Source organism: Myxine glutinosa, chromosome 13, assembly GCF_964187855.1.
Source record: "Myxine glutinosa chromosome 13, kmMyxGlut1.1, whole genome shotgun sequence".
Classification (NCBI taxonomy): Eukaryota; Metazoa; Chordata; class Myxini; order Myxiniformes; family Myxinidae; genus Myxine; species Myxine glutinosa.
Genome location: NC_136273.1, coordinates 49,205,315 through 49,226,794, shown reverse-complemented (window position 1 = coordinate 49,226,794; position 21,480 = coordinate 49,205,315). Strand labels below are relative to the sequence as shown.

Below are 21,480 nucleotides of genomic sequence, written 5' to 3'. Positions count from 1 at the left end.
GTTTAAAGTGTTAATAACTAATACCCATAATTACATGGTTTGTGTTGAAAGTGTTAACATCTAATACCCATAATTACATGGTTTGTGTTTAACGTGTTGATAACCAAAACCCATAATTACATGGTTTGTGTTTAAAGTGTTAATATCTAATACCCATAATTACATGGTTTGTGTTGAAAGTGTTAACATCTAATACCCATAATTACATGGTTTGTGTTTAACGTGTTGATAACCAAAACCCATAATTACATGGTTTGTGTTTAAAGTGTTAATATCTAATACCCATAATTACATGGTTTGTGTTTAAAGTGTTAATATCTAATACCCATAATTACATGGTTTGTGTTTAAAGTGTTAATATCTAATACCCATAATTACATGGTTTGTTTTTAAAGTGTTAATGTCTAATACCCATAATTACATGGTTCGTGTTTAAAGTGTTAATAACCAATACCCATAATTACATGGTTTGTGTTTAAAGTGTTAATATCTAATACCCATAATTACATGGTTTGTGTTTAAAGTGTTAATAACCAATACCCATAATTACATGGTTTGTGCTTAAAGTGTTAATATCTAATACCAATAATTACATGGTTTGTATTTAAAGTGTTAATAACCAATACCCATAATTACATGGTTTGTGTTTAAAGTGTTAATATCTAATACCAATAATTACATGGTTTGTGTTTAAAGTGTTAATAACCAATACCCATAATTACATGGTTTGTTTTTAAAGTGTTAATGTCTAATACCCATAATTACATGGTTTGTGCTTAAAGTGTTAATATCTAATACCAATAATTACATGGTTTGTGTTTAAAGTGTTAATAACCAATACCCATAATTACATGGTTTGTGCTTAAAGTATTGATAACCAATACCCATCATTACATGGTTTTTGCTTAAAGTGTTGATAATTAATAGCAATCAGCCATCTAACATTGCATTCAGTAATCCAACATTGCAATCAGTCATCCAACATGGCAATCAGTCATCTAACATTGCAATCAGTCATCTAACATTGCAATCAGTCATCTACTGTTGCAATCAGGCATCTAACATTGCAATCAGTCATCTAACATTGCAATCAGTCATCTAACATTGCAATCAGTCATCTACTGTTGCAATCAGGCATCTAACATTGCAATCAGTCATCTAACATTGCAATCAGTCATCTAACATTGCAATCAGTCATCTACTGTTGCAATCAGTCATCCAACATGGCAATCAGTCATCTAACATTGCAATCAGTCATCTAACATTGCAATCAGTCATCTACTGTTGCAATCAGGCATCTAACATTGCAATCAGTCATCTAACATTGCAATCAGTCATCTAACATTGCAATCAGTCATCTACTGTTGCAATCAGTCATCCAACATGGCAATCAGTCATCTAACATTGCAATCAGTCATCTAACATTGCAATCAGTCATCTACTGTTGCAATCAGGCATCTAACATTGCAATCAGTCATCTAACATAGCAATCAGTCATCTAACATTGCAATCAGTCATCTAACGTTGGAATCAGTCATCTAATATTGCAATACATCACCAACATTGCAATCAGTCATCAAACATTCAGTCAGTTATCCAACATTTCTATCAGTCATCCCACATTGCAATAAGTCATCCAACATTGCAATCAGCCATCCAACATTGCAATCAGTCATCCAACATTGCAATCAGTCATCTAACATTGCAAACAGTCATCTAATTTTGCAGTCAGTCATATAACATTGCAATCAGTCATCTGACGTTGGAATCAGTCATCTAACATTGCAATACACCACCCAACCTGGCAATCAGTCATCAAACATTGCAATCAGTCATCAAACATTGCAATCAGTCATCAAACATTGCAATCAGTCATCAAACATTGCATTCAGTCATCAAACATTGCAATCAGTCATCAAACATTGCAATCAGTCAACCAACATTGTAATCAGTCATACAACATTGTAATCAGTCATCAAACATTGCAATCAGTCATCCAAAATTGCAATCCGTCATCCAAGATTGCAACCAGTCATCCAGGACTGCAATCAAACATCCAACATAGCAATCAGTCAATCCACCATTGCAATCAGTCAATCCACTATTGCAATCAGTCATCTAAAATTGCAATCAGTCATCTAACATTACAATCAGTCATCTAACATTACAATCAGTCATCCAACATGGCAATCCATCATCCAACATTGCAATCTGTCATCTAACGTTGCAATCAGTCATCCAACATTGCAATCAGTCAACTAACATTGCAATCAGTCATCTAACATTGCAATCAGTCAACTAACATTGCAATCAGTCATCTAACATTTCAATCAGTCATCCCACATTGCAATCAGTCATCCAACATTGCAGTCAGTCATCTAACATTGGAATCAGTCATCTAACATTGCAATATACTACCCAACATTGCAATCAGTCATCAAACATTGCAATCAGTCATCAAACATTGTAATCAGTCATCCAACATTGCAATCAGTCATCCCACATTGCAATCAGTCATCCAACATTGCAGTCAGTCATCTAACGTTGGAATCAGTCATCTAACATTGCAATACACCACCCAACATTGCAATCAGTCATCTAACGTTGGACTCAGTCATCTAACATTGCAATACACCACCTAACATTGCAGTCAGTCATCTAACGTTGGAATCAGTCATCTAACATTGCAATACACCACCCAAAATTGCAATCACTCATCCAACATTTCAATCAGTCATCCCACATTGCAATCAGTCATCCAACATTGCAGTCAGTCATCTAACGTTGGAATCAGTCATCTAACATTGCAATACACCACCCAACATTGCAATCAGTCATCAAACATTGCAATCAGTCATCAAACATTGCAATCGGTCAATCCAACATTGCAATCAGTCATACAACATTGTAATCCGTCATCTAACATTGCAATCAGTAATCCAACATTGCAATTAGTCATCAAACATTGCAATCAGTCATCCAACATTGCAATTCATCATCCAACATTGCAATCAGTCATCCAAGACTGCAATCAATGATCTAACATAGCAATCAGTCAATCCACCATTGCAATCAGTCAATCCACCATTGCAATCAGTCATCTAAAATTGAAATCAGTCATCTAACATTGCAATCAGTCATCCAGCATTGCAATCCATCATCCAACATTACAATCAGTCATCCAAGACTGCAATGAATCATCCAACATTGCAATCAGACATCAAACATTGCAATCAGTCATCCCACATTGCAACCAGTCATCCAACATTGCAATTAGTCATCCAACATTGCAATCAGTAATCCAACATTGCAATCAGTAATTCAACATTGCAATTAGTCATCAAACATTGCAATCAGTCAACCAACATTACAATAAGTCATCCAACATTGCAATCAGTCATCCAACATTGCAATCAGTCATCCAACATTGTAATCAGTAATCCAACATTGCAATTAGTGAGTCATCAAACATTGCAATCAGTCAACCAACATTGCAATAAGTCATCAAACATTGCAATAAGTCATCCAACATTGCAACCAGCCATGCAACATTACAATCAGTCATCCATCATTGCAATCAGTCATCTAACATTGCAAACAGTCATCTAATTTTGCAATCAGCCTGCTAACATTGCAATCAGTCATCTACCGTTGGAATCAGTCATCTAACATTGCAATACACCACCCAACATTGCAATCAGTCATCAAACATTGCATTCAGTCATCAAACATTGCAATACACCACCCAACATTGCAATCAGTCATCAAACATTGCAATCAGTCATCCAACATTGCATTCAGTAATCTAACATTGCAATTAGTCATAAAACATTGCAATCAGTCATCCAACATTGCAATCTGTCATCCAACATTGCAATCAGTCATGGAAGACTGCAATCAATCATCCAACATAGCAATTAGTCAATCCACCATTGCAATCAGTCATCTAAAATTGCAATCAGTCATCTAACATTAAAATCCGTCATCCAACATTGCAATCAGTCATCTAACATTTCAAACAGTCATCCAACATTGCAATCAGTCATGTAACGTTGCAATCAATCATCCAACATTAAAATCAGTCAACCAACATAGCAATCAGTCAATCCACCATTGCAATCAGTCATCCAACATTGCAATCAGTCATCCAACATTGCAATCAGTCATTCAACATTGCAGTCAGTCATCTAAAATTGCAAGCAGTCGTCCAACATGGCAATCAGTCATCTAAAATTGCAATCAGTCATCCAACATTGCAATCCATCATCTAAAATTGCAATCAGTCATCCAACACTGCAATCAGTCATTCAACATTGCAGTCAGTTATCCAACATTTCAATCAGTCATCCAACATTGCAATCAGTCATTCAACATTGCAGTCAGTCATCTAAGATTGCAAGCAGTCATCCAACATTGCAATCAGTCATCCAACACTGCAATCAGTCATTCAACATTGCAGTCAGTTATCCAACATTTCAATCAGTCATCCAACATTTCAATCAGTGATGTAACGTTGCAATCAATCATCCAAAATTGTAGTCAGTCATCTAACATTGCAATCAGTCATGTAACGTTGCAATCAATCATCCAACATTAAAATCAGTCAACCAACATAGCAATCAGTCAATCCACCATTGCAATCAGTCATCTAAAATTGCAATCAGTCATCCAACATTGCAATCCGTCATCTAACATTGCAGTCAGTCATCTAAAATTGCAAGCAGTCGTCCAACATGGCAATCAGTCATCTAAAATTGCAATCAGTCATCCAACATTGCAATCAGTCATCCAAAATTGCAAGCAGTTGTCCAACATGGCAATAAGTCATCTAAAATTGCAATCAGTCATCCAACATTGCAATCAATCATCTAACATTGCACTCCATCATCCAACATTGCAATCAGTCATCTAACATTGCAATCCGTCATCTAACATTGCAATTAGTCATCTAAAATTGCAATCAGTCATCCAACATCGCAATCAGTCATCTAAAATAGCAATCAGTCATCTAACATTGCAATCAATCATCTAACATTGCAATCCGTCATCCAGCATTGCTATCCGTCACCCAACATTGCAATCAGATGTTACGATGGTAGTGAGGTAGAGGTGTTTCACTCAGAGTATTTAATGCATGGAATAGTCTCCCTAGAAAGGTAGTAGTAGCAGAAACAGTAGATAGGTTTAAATTTTACATGGATAGGTATCTCGATTTAAGTCGTCGAGATAGGAGGGTACTTAGATATTTGCCTCCTGCGTTGAAGTTCCTTGTGATAACTCATTCTTGTGAAAAGTATTCAATAGTACAGCGGATAAGCTCTCATATTTTAACAAATTGTGCATTTTTTGAGAAAAGCATGAAATTTCTAGCATAGTTAGTATATACCATAAGGTTTATTTTCAGATGTAGAGGGAAGTCAGATTTGACCTCTGAGGACCGTGAGCGGTCAAATGCAAGATGGCCGCCAGTTCCCCAGGGGTAATGTTCAAAAGCGCTTAATTTTGGAACCAAACAGCGTAGAAAAACATTTAAGGTATCATTTCCAACTAAATTGGGGATGGCCATTCATTCGGTGATACTTTTGAGATCGCCAGAATTGAAGGAAATGCATTTCGGTCAAGGTCAAGGTCAAAACCGACCAAAAAATAAGGTCAAGAATGAAGTATCCCAAGTATGCAGATATCTTAAAATAAACCTAATGGTATGCACTAACTATGTTATAAATGTCCTGCTTTTCGCATAAGATGCACAATTATTGTGGTTATCCACCTCACTTAAGTAAATACCCTCGATGTAAAATGGGGTATGGTGGTTGGTGTTAACATTGTGTTTTTTGTGTTTCAGAATCCCCTCTCCTGCCGTGGTGATTTTGTCGCAACCATGCCAAAGCGTCACATCCTGATGGGCCCTACCCAGCCCTCGACATCCAAGAAATCCAAGCCAGCCCCAAGCACTAACTGGGACATTTGCGTCCTCTGCCAAGTAGTAACAGACGAATCTTTACAATGTCCGCTCAGATCAACGAAACAGCCCGTAGGTAGTGGCTATGCATCCTTGGCAGAAGACCTTCTCCGGTTCCAGACCCTTCAGCACATGCCAATGGACATCAACCTGGAGCTATTGGATGACGGAGATGGCATAGAATCCACTCTGAAGGCACACAGGGCTGAGTGGCACAAGAAATGTCTGCTAAAATTCAACAAAAAGGCGTTTGACGAGCAACGTCGGGGAGAATTAACTACAGGACAACAACGAAGTACCTCTACTGTGCACACGCGATCTGCTCACAGACACCCACAGTCCACAGAGCCTACTTGTTTCTTCTGCAATAAGCCTGCTGGTTCTGCAGGCTTACATAAAGCATCAACCTACAACATTGACACAAATGTGCGGAGGTGTGCCCTTGAAGTTGAGGACACTGCTCTGCTGGCCAAGCTTGCAGCAGGAGACATGATTGCCATTGAGGCCAAGTACTATCACGACTGTCTGCGTTCACTGTACAACAGAGCCAGGCAGGCTGCACCCAAAGGCAATGATGGAGATGATTCTTGCCTGCATGGTATAGCCTTTGCTGAGCTAGTGGCATTCCTGGAAGACATGAACAGTAATGAAGACAGTGCTCCTGTCTTCAAACTGATAGACATCGCTCAGCTGTACAAGGTCAGACTGGAGCAGCTTGGTCTTTGGTCTAACTGTAGGGAAACGGATTCACACTACCAGACTGAAAAGCAGGCCGCTTTCTGCGCTTCCTGATCTGAGGGCATATTCACAGGGAAGAGACACACTTCTAAGTTTTGAGAAGGACATTGGACCAGCCCTCAAGACGGCCTGTTATCATGGTTCCAAATTTAAGCGCTTTTGAAAATTAGACCCGGTGGACTGGCGGCCATATTGGATTTGACCTCTCACAGTCCTCAGAGGTCAAATCTGACTTCCCTCCACATCTGAAAAGAAACCTTATGGTATGCACTAACTATGTTAAAAATTTCATGCTTTTCTCAAAAAATGCATGATTTTTGTGTTTATCTGCTGCACTACAACATGAGATGGTGGTGGATTGCCATCAAGTAATGCAGGGAGTAATGGCATTTGATTGAAAGGATATTCCATAGTTGGATGAATTAGTTGAGGGAGAGCGGAGAGATAGGTGTAGGTGGCACATTTGGAAGTTTACCAGGAATGGGGTTCTTGTTTTAATCGGTTTGGGATTGTTGTGTATTCGATATGAATTGTAAGGAATTGTCGAGTGTGGAAGTTTAAATGGTGCTTCATACGAGTAGTCAAACTGTCGTTATGAGTTGCCCTGTTTGGCGTTCCTGTAAACAAGGTGTTATTAGCCGCTTAGTCGGATGGACGGATGGCTTAGGCTGAAACGGGGGCTTATGGATTAGGTCTCATCCGTCCGCCATCTGTGCATCCGCAACCATATTTCGGGGGGTGTATGGAACAATTTTTTTCATACTTGGCCCAATGACAATACATGATGGTATACATGTGCGCACCATTTTATTTAACGAAGCAATCACATAGAGCTGACTGACAGCCATTTTAGTTGTACAAAACCCAATATTGAACACGTCCTCAACCATCTCTCAGACATGCATTTACCGATGTTGGTCAAACTTGGCACACAGATAATGAATGATGGCTTACATATGCACGTCATTTTCTTTTGAGATCAGATCCAAGATGGCTGACTGGTGGTTATTTTGTTACTTAAACACGCCCCAACCATTTCTCAATTTGCATGGACCGATTTTGTTTAAACTTGGCACAAAGTCAATACATAGGAGTATACATATGCAGAAGATTTTGTTTTGTAATCCAACCAAAGATGGCTGACTGATGCCATTTAACTCTGTACAGCAAAATTACGAAAACGATGAGGGCTATGACAATTTATGTCATTTTCTCCTTTTTATTGATGCAAAATGTTTATCACTATTTTATTTTGAGACAAGCTTTTGAGAACCATAGAATCATAAACTTGTAGCATCTAATACACCTGCACATGACCACACTTGGTTAGCGTAAACCTCGCTCAAACTAATCCGTAGCATACTTGGCGCTCCTATATGAAATGACCCAGATAGCCTCATTCATCCCCTGTTGATGGTCGCTGATAATTATTTATTTATTTTCTATTGAAATTCGCCATAATCAAGGATGAAGGCCACTGAATGTGGAGGTCTACAAAAGAAAAAAAAGGAAAAAAATTTGGCATGATTTTAATTGCAGCCAAATCTTTGAAGATGACCTCAGAGTTAGTAATGGTAAATACTGGTCTACAAAAGAGACACAGATGAAAGACAAATTCCATTTTGTAAACAAATGTATGCACTAACTATCACAATATGCACTAACTATCACAAAATATCACAAATTTTGTGATTATCCCAGACGAGAGCAATTGTCTGAGGGACAGTTCAATATGATGACGCATGGTATTTCAGCCCAGTGTGTAATGTTAAACCCCAGTCAGTGTAAATTTTCCAGTTAGTGTATTAACATTTCACCAAGTTTACCTTCAGAGATGAGTTTGCACTGAGGTTGAGAATGCTGGCTGATCGCATGCCAAATGTCTTCAGGCAGTCCTTGGCGTACAGCTGGTACGCGTGCCACGTGTGCCCATGGTCCATGGACCTCTGCAGGATCATGGTGCTGGGGCGATGTGACTCGAACGTGATCACGATATCATCTGTGAGCTCCACACTCTTGCCCCAAGACAGTGTGATATTGATGATGAACGGTCGCAGGTTGTTTTGCCATGTCACACTCTGCCAAAAGGTGGTGTACCTGTCTGCGTCGAACATGAGTGATGGGGGGTGAGATAGCTCTGGTGTGCTAGAGTCACACTCCCCACACATGTACTCATTTTCCTGTGTGTGCACAAACAAGCATTTACAATATTTGGATACTACATCTGATTATTACATTTATTTTAACGTAATTAAAGCAAAGAAAATAAAATACCTTACAGGATCATATCGACATTCATTTACATGCATATATGTCTACAGACAGCATACAGGTGTTCCATTTACGATTACATGGTGGAGAAAGACTGTAAACTAGAACGACACTTGATATAGAGCATATCTCCGCCAGTGAACAGTTTATGTTTTGTATCCCACTGATAGACAAAAAGCAAAAAGGAAAAAAGCGGCAAAAAGGGTTGGCGTCAGGAAGAGCATCAGGCCGTAAAACATTGCTTCAAAAAGGGGACCGAAAAACAACAACAACCACAGTTCCCGAAAAAGGCCAACCCCCGCTTGCGGGGAAAAATGGCCTCTAAAGGTGTTTTTTTTTTTTTTTTAAATCCCACTGATAGAATGAATGATTCATTCATTCATTCATTCATCCCACCGATAGGCCAGATCTGGATTCGGACCTGAACCAAAATCGAATCAGCTTGTACTTGTCATCTAAACAACTCATCCACCAAGTTTTGTCATAAGTCATCCACAACTTTTTGAGATATCATGCTATGTATTGTTTTGGCCCTTTCTCTCAATGGTGACGAATCACTTAAAAAGGGATATTAAACAAGTACAGATACATTCAAAGTACACCGCTCCCATGCCAAATAAATAAATAACATCCTCCGGCGCCCGGCAATACCATGGTGCAGCACATGGAGACGGCATTGGGAGGGAGAGGTGTACAATCATTGATTGATTAATTGCGTAATTAAAATAAATAAATAACAATCGTAAAATAATTTCTTAATCAATTGGCTAATAGCATACCTCAACCACCAGTGTTTCCTCTGAAGCTGTAGCTTTTTAAAAATTAAATAAAGGAATTAATCAAAAATTAAATAATTAATTGATTAATTGATTAATCAAATGAATAATTAATTAATCGATTAATTGATTAATCAATAAATCAAAAATATCATTTACAGCCACATCACCTGGTCACTGTCGAGTGCAAATATCAGCTTCCTAGCTCAAAAGGTGCCTGAGATATTGCCCAGGTGAGAAAGGAAATAAATAAGTACTTAATTAATCGATAATAATTATTATCGATAATAAAATAAATTATAATTAAGGAAGTAAAAAAAATACCGTTTTTGTCAAAGCCTTTGCTCACTATTTTTTTTTTTTTTTTTTTTTTTTTTGGATACAAGATCGAGGCTCGTGAAAGAGCTAACATTAATCACACAAAAAGACAAACCGACACACAAAACACAAAAAACAAGGGGAGCGGCAGACAAGATGGGGAGAGAGGGGGAAGGACGCAAAAGAGAGGGGGAAGAGGGGGAAGGACACAAACATTGTGCCATTGTGCCAAATTGTGCCAAAAAAAGGACATTGTGCCAAAATTCCAGCTTCCTAGCTCAAAGGATGGCTGAGATATTGCCCGGACAACCAAACAAACAAGAAACCGGAGTGATAACTGAGTACTCCCTTTCAGCACACGTCATCGTCGGGTCCCCTTTGGTGCTCGGCGATGACGTCATGCAGCACCTGGAGATGGAATAGGAAAGGAGCGGTGTACAACAATTCTCGTATCCAGATCCACATTCAGATCTTCAACCAAAATCAAACCAATTCGTCCTTGTCAAACACTCAACTTGTCCACCAAGTTTCTTCCAAATCCGTCCACAACCTTTTGATGTATCATGCTATATATTGTTTTTGGCCTTCTCTCAATGGTGAATCACTTTTTAAAATTAGGAAATTCTCCTATCTGGAGCCGGATTCGGATCTTCACCAAAATCAAACCAATTCGTCCTTGTCACACGCAATCTGTCCACCAAGTATCATCCAAATCCGTCGACAACTTTTTGAGATATGGTGCTATTTATTGTTTTTGATCCATCACTCAATGGTGAAGAATTACTTTTAAAAATTCTAGAATCCGGATCCGATGATGGATCTTCACCATAATCGAATCATTTTGTCCTTGTCATACATTGAACATGTCCACCATTCGTCCGAATCCGTCCATAATTTTTGAAATATCCTGCTCACAGACATACAGACAGACAAACAAATAGACAGACATGAGTGATGGGAATATTTGCATAGGAAGGAGATAGCAAAATTGGTGAGATCGGTGGAGAGTGATGGTGGAGGTGATTGTTTGTCATTGATTTGCACTGAGGACTTTACCAAAGTTTAACCACTAACTTTAGTTTACCATGTCCCCTAATCTTCCAGCCATGCTGCAATGCATGAGCTAATGGGGGAAAGTGTACAAAGTAAAATTGGATCAATGATGTATGATATTCACAATTTCCGATTTTGATTAATGATTATTTACATAATCCGATCATTCATAGAATTCCAATGGGATGGCCAGGCCTGACGATTGACTAGTTCGGGCAGGAATTTGGAATTTATTCATGATGCCGGAGATAACTCGCCTACTCTTCGCCAAGGGCACCATGTGATCTTTAATGCGTCCACCAATGAATGCTGGCAGATAGGACACACAGATTAACGTCCACCCCAGGGAGGACATACACATTCATGAATCACACTGCCTGAGATACACCAGGATGGCAGTTTATACCTGGGTCAGGAATCGAACCCAGGCCAAATAGCTTAGAGGCAAGTGTGCGTACCTCTTGGCCATCCTATCAGCCCGAACAGCTAATACTAAGCTAATGATAACCAAATAATAAAATCAATGATAAACAATGAATAAAAAGACAAGAAATATGTCGTGCATCGCGCGATACTTGCGAAATCCCTCAAATAAGTTGTTGGCCTATGATGACCACAAAAATAATTGGTGGTTAAAATCATTGACCAGATATGCAAATTCTCTTCAACTTTCAAGTTAATGGGATGAAAATTGAGGATTTTAGAAATCGGGCCTATGTTGACCTTTTAGCCTATGTTGACCTAAAATAGAATTGGTGGTTGAATTTAGTAGACCAGTTATGGACATCCTCTTCAAATTTCAAAATTGAGGATTTTAGAAATTGGGCCTATGTTGACCTTTTGCCCTATGTTGACCTAAAATAGAATTGGTGGTTGAATTTAGTAGACCAGATATGCACATCCTCTTCAAATTTCAAAATTGAGGATTTTAGAAATTTGACAAAGTTGGTGACCTTTGGCCTATGTTGACCTGTTGGCCTATGTTGACCACCACTGCACTCTTGACCCCAAAACAACAGGCTTCTTGTTTATGACCAACTCTACCATTTGGTGAAGTTTCGTGAAGATCGGTTGAAAATTGTGACCTGTGGGCGACTGACATAGACAGACAGACAGACAGACAGACAAACAGACAAACAGACAAACAAACAGACAGACAGAACAAGCATTCTGAGTATTGCACTGCAATACATGTCCCCTACCAAATTTCAAAGTGCCATAACTTTGTCAAAAATGATCGAATATGCACATTTATGCACGGTTGATGCTGGTTTTCAAACTTGATCTGAGGTATGCTGAGACACATCTGTGTCACGCCTCGCCTCATTGATAAGCCCGCAAGGTCGCTCTGTGGAGCGGCCTGCACGTATTGCACTGTGTGAATTATATAATTACCGACTCACGGTCTGAGGTACAAGGGATTCAAGAGATATCCATTTATTTTAATATTTTCGTTTAATTAACAAAATCTGCCAAACCACGTGCCCTATCGCAAATTCCAAAAGAACATTTTAGTAGACTGACATGCTGAACAGATCTGTGAAGATTCCCCTCGATTGGATCAAAAATGAGGGAGTAGCTTGGTTTTAAAGGTTCATGCTTAAAAACGTCATAACTCTGAAACCATGTGATGCATGACGTCATGCTTGCTGACTTTTTTTGTTCGTCATGGGTATGCGATTCTGCCTGCAAAGTTTGGCCTCGATCTGTTCAGCCGTTGCAGAGAAAAAGGGGTTTTCGTGTTTTCACGAAAAACAATATGGCGGCCGAACCACGTGACCTGTGACGTCATAATTACCATTAAAATATTCTCCAGACCGATTCCCCCCTACGGTGAAAATTTGATCTCAATCGGTCCAATTATTGCAGAGAAAATCTTTTTAAAGGAAATTAAAACTTAAAATGGCACTGAGTTAAGGATCATCAGAATTATCAGAATTCCCAAAGTTCAAAGCGCCATAACTTTGTCAAAAATGATCGAAACGTCGTGAAGTTCGAGCTTGACCTGTAACTTAACATGAGGAAACCATGTGCCAAGTTTGAAATCATTAGCTTTAAGCGTTTAGAAAAAAAGTCCGGAAAGCTGTTCTTTGCGTGACGGACTGACGGACTGACGGACTGACAGACGGAGGGATGGCGTGCAAACCTATAGTCCCCTCCGGTGTACACCGGTAGGGGACTAATAACGCACAAGACCAACCAATATACTTGAAAAATCTTCGATTTTCACAAGTAATGAAAGGTGATTGAAGGCGATAGGATTCCAAAGCAGGATAGTTTGTTGTGGTTGAATTGCTTGTTATAATCCAAGTGTTGCAAACAGTCTCACTGTGATGGAGTGTTACAAGTGGAATTACAACAAACACCCACAGGCTCCCTCAAGTACTAGTGTGAGTGACTTCGTACTCTGATAGTCTTTTGGCATGACTTTAGTAGTTAATACCATTTTGTTTGCTCGTCTTAGCGAGTGCAATGGCGGAGATAAAAGACACCTCTTGGAAGGACAATTATACCCACATAGGTGGGAAGTGTGAAAATGGGAGGGAAGGGGGAAATGTCTCTGATATAAACAAGACTTTTTATCCTGCAAAACCTCAACTCATTTTAGTACTTAGAAGGTTACAAACGTTACAGGCACAGGTTGGGGTTTTGTGAAGTCAGTAACTTCGTTGCTTCATTACAGTATAACGTTTGTACTAAAATATTCAATGTGGAGTCAAATTGGTGTTAACCTGCTTTACAGAGTCATGTTTGTGCTTTGGAAGATTTTGATCTCAAATCAGCTTCAAGAAAGGTAGGAGATAAAATTGGTGCTGAGATTGTTATAGAATCGATTTAGTGCTTACAATGTCAGCTAGGTACTGAGAAGGTCATCCACTGTACTTATAGAATGTCAGCCATAGTACTTAGAAGGTCATCCACTGTACTTATAGAATGTCAGCCATGGTACTTAGAAGGTCATCCACTGTACTTATAGAATGTCAGCTAGGTACTCAGAAGGTCATCCACTGTACTTATAGAATGACAGCGAGGTACTTAGAAGGTCATCCACTGTACTTATAGAATGTCAGCCATGGTACTTAGAAGGTCATCCACTGTACTTATAGAATGTCAGCTAGGTACTCAGAAGGTCATCCACTGTACTTATAGAATGACAGCGAGGTACTTAGAAGGTCATCCACTGTACTTATAGAATGACAGCGAGGTACTTAGAAGGTCATCCACTGTACTTATAGAATGTCAGCCATGGTACTTAGAAGGTCATGCACTGTACTTATAGGATGTCAGCTAGGTACTTAGAAGGTCATCCACTGTACTTATAGAATGTCAGCTAGGAACTTAGAAGGTCATCCACTGTAGTTATAGAATGTCAGCCATGGTACTTAGAAGGTCATCCACTGTACTTATAGAATGTCAGCTAGGTACTCAGAAGGTCATCCACTGTACTTATAGAATGACAGCGAGGTACTTAGAAGGTCATCCACTGTACTTATAGAATGTCAGCCATGGTACTTAGAAGGTCATCCACTGTACTTATAGAATGTCAGCTAGGTACTCAGAAGGTCATCCACTGTACTTATAGAATGACAGCGAGGTACTTAGAAGGTCATCCACTGTACTTATAGAATGACAGCGAGGTACTTAGAAGGTCATCCACTGTACTTATAGAATGTCAGCCATGGTACTTAGAAGGTCATGCACTGTACTTATAGGATGTCAGCTAGGTACTTAGAAGGTCATCCACTGTACTTATAGAATGTCAGCTAGGAACTTAGAAGGTCATCCACTGTAGTTATAGAATGTCAGCCATGGTACTTAGAAGGTCATCCACTGTACTTATAGAATGTCAGCTAGGTACTCAGAAGGTCATCCACTGTACTTATAGAATGACAGCGAGGTACTTAGAAGGTCATCCACTGTACTTATAGAATGTCAGCCATGGTACTTAGAAGGTCATCCACTGTACTTATAGAATGTCAGCTAGGTACTCAGAAGGTCATCCACTGTACTTATAGAATGACAGCGAGGTACTTAGAAGGTCATCCACTGTACTTATAGAATGTCAGCTAGGTACTTAGAAGGTCATCCACTGTACTTATAGAATGTCAGCCATGGTATTTAGAAGGTCATCCACTGTACTTATAGAATGTCAGCCATGGTACTTAGAAGGTCATCCACTGTACTTATAGAATGTCAGCTCGGTACTTAGAAGGTCATCCACTGTACTCATAGAATGTCAGCTAGGTACTTAGAAGGTCATCCACTGTACTTATAGAATGTCAGCTATGTACTTAGAAGGTCATCTACTGTACTTATAGAATGTCAGCTCGGTACTTAGAAGGTCATCCACTGTACTTATAGAATGTCAGCCATGGTACTTAGAAGGTCATCCACTGTACTTATAGAATGTCAGCTATGTACTTAGAAGGTCATCCACTGTACTTATAGAATGACAGCTAGGTACTTAGAAGGTCATCCACTGTACTTATAGAATGTCAGCCATGGTACTTAGAAGGTCATCCACTGTACTTATAGAATGTCAGTCACGGTACTTAGAATGTCAGCCACACTACTTAGAATGGCAGCCACGGTACTTAGAAGGTCATCCACTGTACTTATAGAATGTCAACCATGGTAGTTAGAAGGTCATCCACTGTACTTATAGAATGTCAGCCACGGTACTTAGAATGTCAGCCACGGTACTTAGAATGGCAGCCACGGTACTTAGAAGGTCATCCACTGTACTTATAGAATGTCAACCATGGTACTTAGAAGGTCATCCACTGTACTTATAGAATGTCAGCTAGGTACTTAGAAGGTCATCCACTGTACTTATAGAATGTCAACCATGGTACTTAGAAGGTCATCCACTGTACTTATAGAATGTCAGCCACGGCACTTAGAATGTCAGGCACGGTACTTAGAATGGCAGCCACGGTACTTAGAAGGTCATCCACTGTACTTATAAAATGTCAACCATGGTACTTAGAAGGTCATCCACTGTACTTAGAAGGTCATCCACTGTACTTATAGAATGTCAGCTAGGTACTCAGAAGGTCATCCACTGTACTTATAGAATGTCAGCTAGGTACTTAGAAGGTCATTCACTGTACTTATAGAATGACAGCTAGGTACTTAGAAGGTCATCCACTGTACTTATGGAATGTCAGCCATGGTACTTAGAAGGTCATCCACTGTACTTAGAAGGTCATCCACTGTACTTATAAAATGTCAACCATGGTACTTAGAAGGTCATCCACTGTACTTAGAAGGTCATCCACTGTACTTATAGAATGTCAGCTAGGTACTCAGAAGGTCATCCACTGTACTTATAGAATGTCAGCTAGGTACTTAGAAGGTCATCCACTGTACTTATAGAATGTCAGCTAGGTACTTAGAAGGTCATCCACTGTACTTATGGAATGTCAGCCATGGTACTTAGAAGGTCATCCACTGTACTTATAGAATGTCCGGTCACGGTACTTAGAATGTCAGCCACGGTACATAGAAGGTCATCCACTGTACTTATAGAATGTCAACCATGGTACTTAGAAGGTCATCAACTGTACTTAGAAGGTCATCCACTGTACTTATAGAATGTCCGGTAGGTACTTAGAAGGTCATCCACTGTACTTATAGAATGTCAACCATGGTACTTAGAAGGTCATCCACTGTACTTAGAAGGTCATCCACTGTACTTATAGAATGTCAGCAACGGTACTTAGAATAGCAGCCAGGGTGGTACTTAGAAGGTTATGTTGATGTTTATAAGGTCAGGTTGATGTTTATAATGTGTTGAGGTTAACGTAGTGCATGCATTGATAACGTATCCAGATACCATGGTATAGTCATAGTACATGAACCAAGCTGTGTTTTGCCAGCGATCGTCTTACAGTGCTCGTAGTTTTTCAGAAAGTGATCCCGGATTCCGTTTATCTTTAATGACTTGGGAAGGTGAGTAGTAAAGTGCCCTCCTGTATCAGGGCAAATGTATACGTAACTTAAACTGTTGCGATCACATTCTGAAGCACTAAGAAATGTTTCTCTTTTGTTCATTCTGGTTTCATATTGATCACATTCCCAAAAGGGAGAGCTCCTGGCTGGGCCGAGCTATTGGGTTGACTTAGCAAATAGCAAAGGGTTGCTTTCAATGCAGTGGAGAAACCACACTGGTAGAAAATGACCTTTAGGGCTTCAGAGACATAATTTCCAGAGCTGGTGATTGAATACCCCTGAATTAAACATGAACCCGAATAGGACGAAGGGGCTCAACTTATCACCTTGCTCCACAAGAGTGAGCAGAGGGGTTTGGGGTGGGAGATGGTGGTGTTGGCGAAGCTCACCTCGGGGATGCATGCAATGCTGTATCATGTGTGTAGCGCTAACATGGTCTCACTCCTACCTCTGAGCAATCCCCCTCCATCTAATGCATTCATTTGACTCCAATTACTCCAAAGTCAATTCACACTTTCCACCACCCAGAATAGCCTCCTGTTGGCTTAGCGGTTCGGGTGCTGGTTTGGGATCCTAGGATCTTTCCATCTTTCCATCTTTCCATCAATGCCGCATGCAAACTGGGTCATCTTCGGTAGGATAACAACTAGACTTTCTTCACTTCTTTCCACTCGTTTCATGGAATCTTCAAGCCCAGTAGAACATATTTGTCTGGCTATAGTCATCTTAATCCAAATTCCATTTTTTTCTCCTTGCCATTCATCCTTTTCCATCCCCGTGCACATAATACAAGACAGGGTGTCGCCAATAGAGCCGAGAGCGCAACATCAAGGGAGCGAGAAGACGACACACAAAAGGGGGTGCCTCCTGCTCACCAGTCGGCAGAACTTGTTGCTTGGGTTTCCACAGGTGACGTTCGGAGGGTCCAGCCTGAAGCGCGCGTAGCGCACGAGCTCGAGCACCGCGGGGCGGCACGCGCGGGGCACCCCCAGCGACCGTCCGTCCCGCTCATGCCGCTCCTGTTCCACGCAGCGATTGTATTCGTCCTGTAGGCCCAGGGCGGGAACCGGTGGCATCGCGAAGAGCACCAGCATGAGGACACGGCAGCTGGCCATGGCCGCACCCTGGTGCCTCTGCCTTTCAGCTCCAGCCTCAGCTCCTCCGCGCGTCCATGTAGCTCGTGGTCCAGTGGAAGAGGTTGTCCAAGTTACTCGTAACCCACTGGCAGGGCGAGCGGGAGGTGGAATACAGAAATATAGAATGGAAGGTGATGATAAGGATGGGAGGACGAGGAAGGCAAGAGAAAATGTGCAAGAGAAAGTCTCACGGAAATGACACGATTCACGACAAAAGCTTCAAAACAGGAATTTCCGCGTCCTTGCGCTTGAGCTTTGCACAAGCACCAGTCTGTCTGTCTGTCTGTCTGTAGTCCACTAGTGTAACCTACACGCGACATCACATTGCGCTTTATTAGCTCCGCCCCTTTCCTACCGGACAATCCTCAAAGAGCCAAGCGGGGGAGTTCCTCTCGAGCCGTCGTGGATTTCTTTTCTCAACAACCATTTGATTTACGTCTCGCCGCCGCAGATGCCTTTGGCAATGGAGGGAGGAAGGGCGGGATGGAAACGCGTGGCTCAGCAAAGTAACTCCAGGGAGTTCTCTGCTTTTGTTCCTGCGGATCCTTTTCAAACCCATCTTGTTCTTTGTCTCCAAAAGTCCAGAGCTTGTTGCCACTTAGTTACTCAAGTCCTTCCATCTTTGGGTATGTACGACACTATAAGTGTAATGGCTCCTCTCAAAACTTTGCCTTTAAAACCTGAATATCTCTAAACTATGGCCAGATTCTCAAAATCAATGATCAATGTTTAATGATTGTTACCCAGGTGATCACATCATGGGCTGGCCTAGATTCCTTTAAATCCATCACCCTCATGATTGCATATGAAGCTGGTATGTTCATGAAAAATAAATACCTGTTAGAGCAGAGGACGCACTGACATGTTTGACGTCAAGGTAGGATTACACAAGGGTTGGCAGGTTTTAGGTTCTCTACTGTTTGTACCGATGATGGAAGAATTGAAGAACAATGAATGCTTATGACGGTCCTGTGAGCTATTGATGACTTATTCCTGAATGCCGAACGTGAAAATAAGCAAAAGAAAAGTTTCAAAAATGGAAAAGTGCAACAGAGACTAAAGTTTTACACGTAAACATAAATAAATTGAAGGTTAGGAAATTGGTAAAATAGAGAAATGGAAAGATGGCGGACATGGAATGGCCTTGTTCAGCATGCTGAAAAAGTTGGATGGAACTCAATTAGAGATGGTGTCACAAGAGGTGCAGTGGTATCATTGGAAATTTGGTAACAAAAGCTGGGATATGCAAAATATGTGAGGATGAATTATTTCAAAAAAACATATGAAGAAGAAAAATAAAATAAATGCTCCTGAACTCAGAATTTAATATTGAAAAGGTCAAGTTTCTCTGTTACCTCGGAGACATAATAGAGGCACCAAGAGGAGCATAATTGGCCTTTAGATCAAGATCGTGGGCAGCCTAGAATAAGTGGAGACGACGAGGTAATATCATGATGCGGAGAAGCCTCCAGCACACCGGTATAGATATGTGGAAGCAGAACGTGGACAATGCGGAAAGATGTGAAAATAATGGAAGGAATTGAGTTGAGAATGACATGATGGATGAATGGATTTTTTTTACATGATCTAAGGCTCCTCGTGCAGCTGACACACACATACACACACACACACACACACACACACACACACACACACACACACACACAACACTATTGACTGTTTTAACACAAGACAAAACACAGCCACTGAGCTGGGGGGAAGTGCCTTCACTCACCGGGGCGCTCTGGGTACCAGCGACGTCACAGCAATGACGCCGCCTTTCTCACTGCTGCACTCAGCGGAGCATTTCCTAAGGACGAATTTCCACCTCCCAATGGATGCACACCTATGATTCATGGTTATCTTTGAAAGAAAGAATTCTGAGTTCAGAAATCAGGGGGAGTTTAAAAAACTCATCGCCTCTCCCTATCAAGGCTGGAGTGCCCAAGGCTGTGTTGTCGACGCAGTCCTATTCGTGATGTTCTTCAATGATCTCTCTCTCTCTGCAGAATCCTCTTTATCCATTTGCTGATGACTCCACCCTCTGCCGTGAAATCCTTCATCCTTCAGACAGGATGGCTGCAGCCTCTTCAGACCTTGAAAAAATCATGAGCTGGTCAAAGACCTGGAATAAGTCTTTCAATCCTGACAATTCTCTCACTCTCCCTCCATAAGGACTGTCTGGCAAAACCTCCTATCCACTTTCTTAACAATCCTTTCTTTTTACTTAACAATTAAAAATCCTCTCGAAGAAGTTCTGTCACTCTGGCTTTTGGGTCTCACTATCTGCCATGATCTTTCTTGGCTGGCTGCCGACTGGGCATCCTCCGTCCTGCAAAGTCCTTCATTGGCACACCTGAGCTTCTCACCACATGCAAGGCTTTCATCCGCAGCTCAATGGAATACTGCTCTCCCCTCCGGACTGGTGCTCCTGCCTCACACCTAGCTCGGCTTCACGCTGTTGAAACCAAAGCGTTCAGAATCATTGGAATCTCCCGCGATGAAGCTAACGCCGAGGGCCTTTCACTCACACCGCAGGCAGGTTGGTGGACTTTCTGTCTTCTACCGACTCCTCTCTGGCCTTGCTCCCCCAGCTCTCTCTGTGCTCTGTCCCCCAAATATTCCTACAGGACTCACAGGATCTGCCAGCAACCCTCTTCTGGTGAAACTGCCCTAAATCAAGACTCTCTGCTCACCTTCATTCCTTCATTCCTCTTTACTCCCTCCTCTGGAACAAACTCCCCCACTCTCTTCAATCCCACTCCCCCCTCCAGGTCTTTAAAACAGCTGTTCACCACCATCTCTTATCTTCCCCCATCCAAAACCTTGATCTTTTCTACCCCTGTTAATTCACCCCCAGATCCACCTTTTTGAAATACCAACTTCTTTCCTTGAAGTTCCAGCAGTGTCCATGTGTTTTATACCTCTCCCATCCCCTCCCGCCCTTCCCATGCCTCCTCCCCCCAAGCCCCGGCCCTCCCACAGATCTCCCGATGTCCCTGTTCTCTACTGTTGTACTTGTGTGCTTCCCTCTCTCTCCCCATCTTGTCTCCCGCTCCCTTTATGATATGTTTTTTTTGTGTGTCCGTTTGTTTTTTTGTGATCAATGTTAGCTCTTACACGAGCCTCGATCTTGTATACAAATAAAAAATAAAAAATCCTCTTGAGGAGGTTCAGTTATTCGAACTCCTGGGTCTCGCTATCAGCCATGATCATTCTTGGGCAAACCACATTTCATAGTTGGCCTCCAAAACCAGCCGCCGACTGGGCT

The 21,480-nt window shown here is 41.0% G+C and overlaps 1 protein-coding gene across 2 annotated transcripts in view; it reads right to left on the bottom strand.

Annotated features, from left to right (window-relative positions):
- LOC137438915 (netrin-G1) overlaps positions 1 to 20,029 on the bottom strand; it is a 92,514-nt gene extending 72,485 nt beyond the window's left edge. Inside the window, exons 1-3 of one of the 2 annotated variants that reach the window (XM_068134387.2) lie at positions 19,945 to 20,029; positions 17,949 to 18,294; positions 8,527 to 8,880 (exon numbers count right to left, since the gene is read on the bottom strand). In XM_068134387.2, coding sequence (XP_067990488.2) covers positions 8,527 to 8,880; positions 17,949 to 18,188 — 594 coding nt within the window. In that variant the 5' untranslated portion in view covers positions 18,189 to 18,294; positions 19,945 to 20,029. Of the gene's footprint in view, positions 1 to 8,526; positions 8,881 to 17,948; positions 18,474 to 19,944 lie in introns of those variants that run through there. The other variant, XM_068134388.2, reaches the window with a different exon arrangement.
- Positions 20,030 to 21,480: the final 1,451 nt, after the last annotated feature.